General features: G+C 45.3%; 1 protein-coding gene across 2 annotated transcripts in view; it reads left to right on the plus strand.

The window, feature by feature from the left end:
• Nucleotides 1-1,229: 1,229 nt before the first annotated feature.
• Nucleotides 1,230-3,285, plus strand: part of HSPBAP1 (HSPB (heat shock 27kDa) associated protein 1) — a 61,598-nt gene continuing 59,542 nt past the window's right edge. For both annotated transcript variants that reach the window (XM_008585154.1, XM_008585155.1), the window contains exon 1: nt 1,230-1,528. In XM_008585154.1, coding sequence (XP_008583376.1) covers nt 1,465-1,528 — 64 coding nt within the window. In that variant the 5' untranslated portion in view covers nt 1,230-1,464. The remainder of the gene's footprint in view (nt 1,529-3,285) is intronic.

The raw sequence follows: 3,285 nt of genomic DNA on the forward strand, positions 1-3,285 counted from the left end.
GGGAGGAGGCTGGGGTCCGCCCTCGCCGCCGGTGGTGGCGAGGAAGCAGGAGAGAGGGGAGCCGGGGTCCCGGAGAGAGGACGACAAGGAATTGAAAAGGCCGGGAGGAGCGCGGCTGAGCCGGGGAAAGGAGAACTCCCAGAGAGGGTGTGTCAGAGGAGGTTGGGCAACGAACCAGGGGTTGCTGGAGGAAGTGCCCAAGTTTACATCATGTGCCTAATAACTCGGTGACCTCTGGTCACTTAACCTAATGCTTGCTTCTATTTTGGGCTTTTTCTTTTTTAAATTGGATTTATAACTTCAGAAATTATAGGGCGAAATAGGATAAGATGAGGTGAAATGGGATCCCAACGGATTGTCTCATGAAAATAATTTGTTTCGGGTTGGCCGGTTAGTTCAGTTGGTTAGAGCGCGGCCTTTTAATACCAACCCCAAGGGTTCAGATCCCCGTACCAGCCAGCCATCAAAAAAGAAAATCATTTGCTTTTTGTGTACAATAAGTACTGCCTAGTTTTGTCAGTTACCTTTTTTTCTTATATACCCAGTGAGGAGATTATAAACCTGCCGATTTCATTCATATGTATGAAAGATCTGGAATCTTTCTTCCCATTTTGTCTGTCACTTACTAGGCGAACAATAAAGATATGCTGATTAAAATTAGAAGATTTCTACCCAAAAATGACCTACATTACTCTCCAGCTATTATGACCAGACAAAGAGCAAGCGAGGAGAAAGGTGGGGTTTGTCGATCTCTTCATTAGGCAGCAGTTTATTTTGATAAACAAATCCAGAAAGAAGCCTGACAGCTGTCGGTTAGTGTCCTTGAAAACCTAAGTCAAGGAATTTGGCTTGCCTGGATTGACAAATGACTCACAGAGAACGCAATTAGAGGACACTTTGCCTGAGGTTCGAATTCCCGAGAAGCCACAAAAACCAGATGGAGTCACATTGCTGCCAGAAGGGCAAGAGAGGTGAAGAGAAGTGTGAGCTATCCTAGTATCAAGGCTGGTAAGAACGGCTGCGGAGCAAGCGAACGCAGAAACCCATTCCACCGCCCGGAGCCCCGGAAAACAGTAAACCATCTCCTAAAACTCCAATCCTGTTGGGCGGAGAAAGCCCAGATGGAAAGGAAGGACCTGACTGAAAAACAAGAAGCAGAAACGAAGCTAAGAAAAGCCTACATGAACGATGGCTAGGTCTGGAGGGGGGAAAGGGGCCATAATCTGGACCACGTGTCTGCATTGCTACACCCAGGGAATCAAAACAAACCCGCGTGACCCCGCCCCGCGTCGGTCACGTGACGTCGACGTGAGCGGCGCTTCCGGGATCTTCCGGGAGGAATCGTTGGGGTTCTTTCCTGTGGTACCTCTACAGACCCCCGGGTTCGGCCTGGCTCGGATCTCACTCCGCCGTCACTCCAGCTTGACTCCACTCTGGTTTCGGCGAAGTCCGCTCGCGGTAGCCATGGCAGCAGGCTCGGAGGCGAGCACGCACGTGACCCTTGCAGCCGGAGCGGGAGGGGACGAAGGTAGGTGCCAGGCTAAGGTCAGACCCTTTTGCAAACCCAGAGCCAACTGACTCTTGTGGCACCTCTCCTGTGGCCGTTTAGTTTAGCCCCACCCCATGTCTCTCTGGCCTTGCGTTAGGCTATGAAGAAATAGATCTGTTTTCTGGTGAACGTGGATTTTCTCGCATTGTGGCGTCCAGATTTTTCATTTTCCTATGGTCCCCGTATCCTACCGCATCCTACCAGTACTATTTCATGCATAAGGGTGGTTTGAATTTTAGAGTAGATTAAAATAAAATTTGCGATATTTGGAACCCACCCTTGAGGTAAATTGCAATGATCTAAGACTTTTGCGAACAGAGTTTATGATTTTTTTATTCGATTTAGGTGCAACGCTGGTTTAGTGAATGGGTGAGGTTTGGCGATTCATGAGCTTGAGATCCCTGTTAGCGTTAATTGGATGATTACGCCGTGCATGGCACTGTTATGGATACTGCCACGGGATCCAGAGACTTCTGAATGTTTATAACGATGCCTTTTCCTAAGGAACTCGCAATAGGTAAAGGAGCCTGAAAAGGAAAAAGAATAATGTGGTCACGTGAGCTAAACTCTCCGTAGTACACACTCGGTGAGGGCTGTGACCAGGAAAAGGAAAATCGTAAATGCTTCAAGGAGGGAAAAGATTGCGGTGGGCCTTTATGATTCGATGAGATAGAGAGAGACTCAGGTAGTGGTGCTGGTGTCTCAGGAAGACAGGGAGCAGAAAAGCACATGAGGGATGTATTTGGAGATCAAATTAGTTTGCCTAGAGGGGGAGATACCCATTCCAAGCAAAAGAAACAAATTATAACCTTCTACTAATTACCATTTTCTTCTGCCTTTATAATTCACTTGCTTAAGTACCCAAGGGAGACATTCTTAAACTTCATCTATATCTCCAATCCTTTGGTCCTTCCATTTTCTGTCCACAGCATCCCTTTATCTGGTTTCAACTGCGTGTCTTAGTTTATCATTATAAGCTGTCCCTTGAAAATACACTATTTTCTTTTCCTTCCCTGCATTTTATTCTGCCAGACTCTTACTCTGGATGAACCCAACCTTTTCCCCTGTGTGCACCTGAACCTATATGGCTGAACTTTGCTGGAAGAAGTCCTGTACAAATTGATTTCAGTAGAAAATGAAAATGGCCACATTTTTGCCAGACCAAACTGTCTAAAACAATCACTGTGGATTTTCTTCTACTTCCCAATCCTAGATGTTCTATAATATGAGGGTACTTCAAAAAGTTCATAGAAAAAATTTAATTACAAGATAATATTAATCTTTCCATGAACTTTTTGAAGACTCCCTGTACAACGTCTTGCTTCTGTCATTTTGCTTATCACAATCTGTAATTATTGTACTTATTATTTGTCTGTTCCATTAGACCTTAAATACCTTGAGGGCAGGACTTAGGTCTGTTTTATTCACCACCATGTGCCTGGCAGCAAGTACAATACCAGGCACATAGTGGGTACTTAATACATATTTGTTGAATCTGCTCTATGATAGTACTGGGGGAGCTGATCATGCCTCTCAGCATTGGACAGATCATTTGGGCAGCAAATCAACAGAGTAACCATTATTCTTTCAGAGGGAGAGAAGAAATCTAGGGTGATTAGAGGGGGGAGGGGGGAGAGAAAGGGAGATGAAGAGGGATTGGACAAGGGTCGTAAAGAATAATTACAATTTGTAACAATATATATGCTAGTAATATTGATTTGCTCAACATATCTCAA

This window comes from Galeopterus variegatus, unplaced genomic scaffold, assembly GCF_000696425.1.
Source record: "Galeopterus variegatus unplaced genomic scaffold, G_variegatus-3.0.2 Scaffold3473, whole genome shotgun sequence".
Classification (NCBI taxonomy): Eukaryota; Metazoa; Chordata; class Mammalia; order Dermoptera; family Cynocephalidae; genus Galeopterus; species Galeopterus variegatus.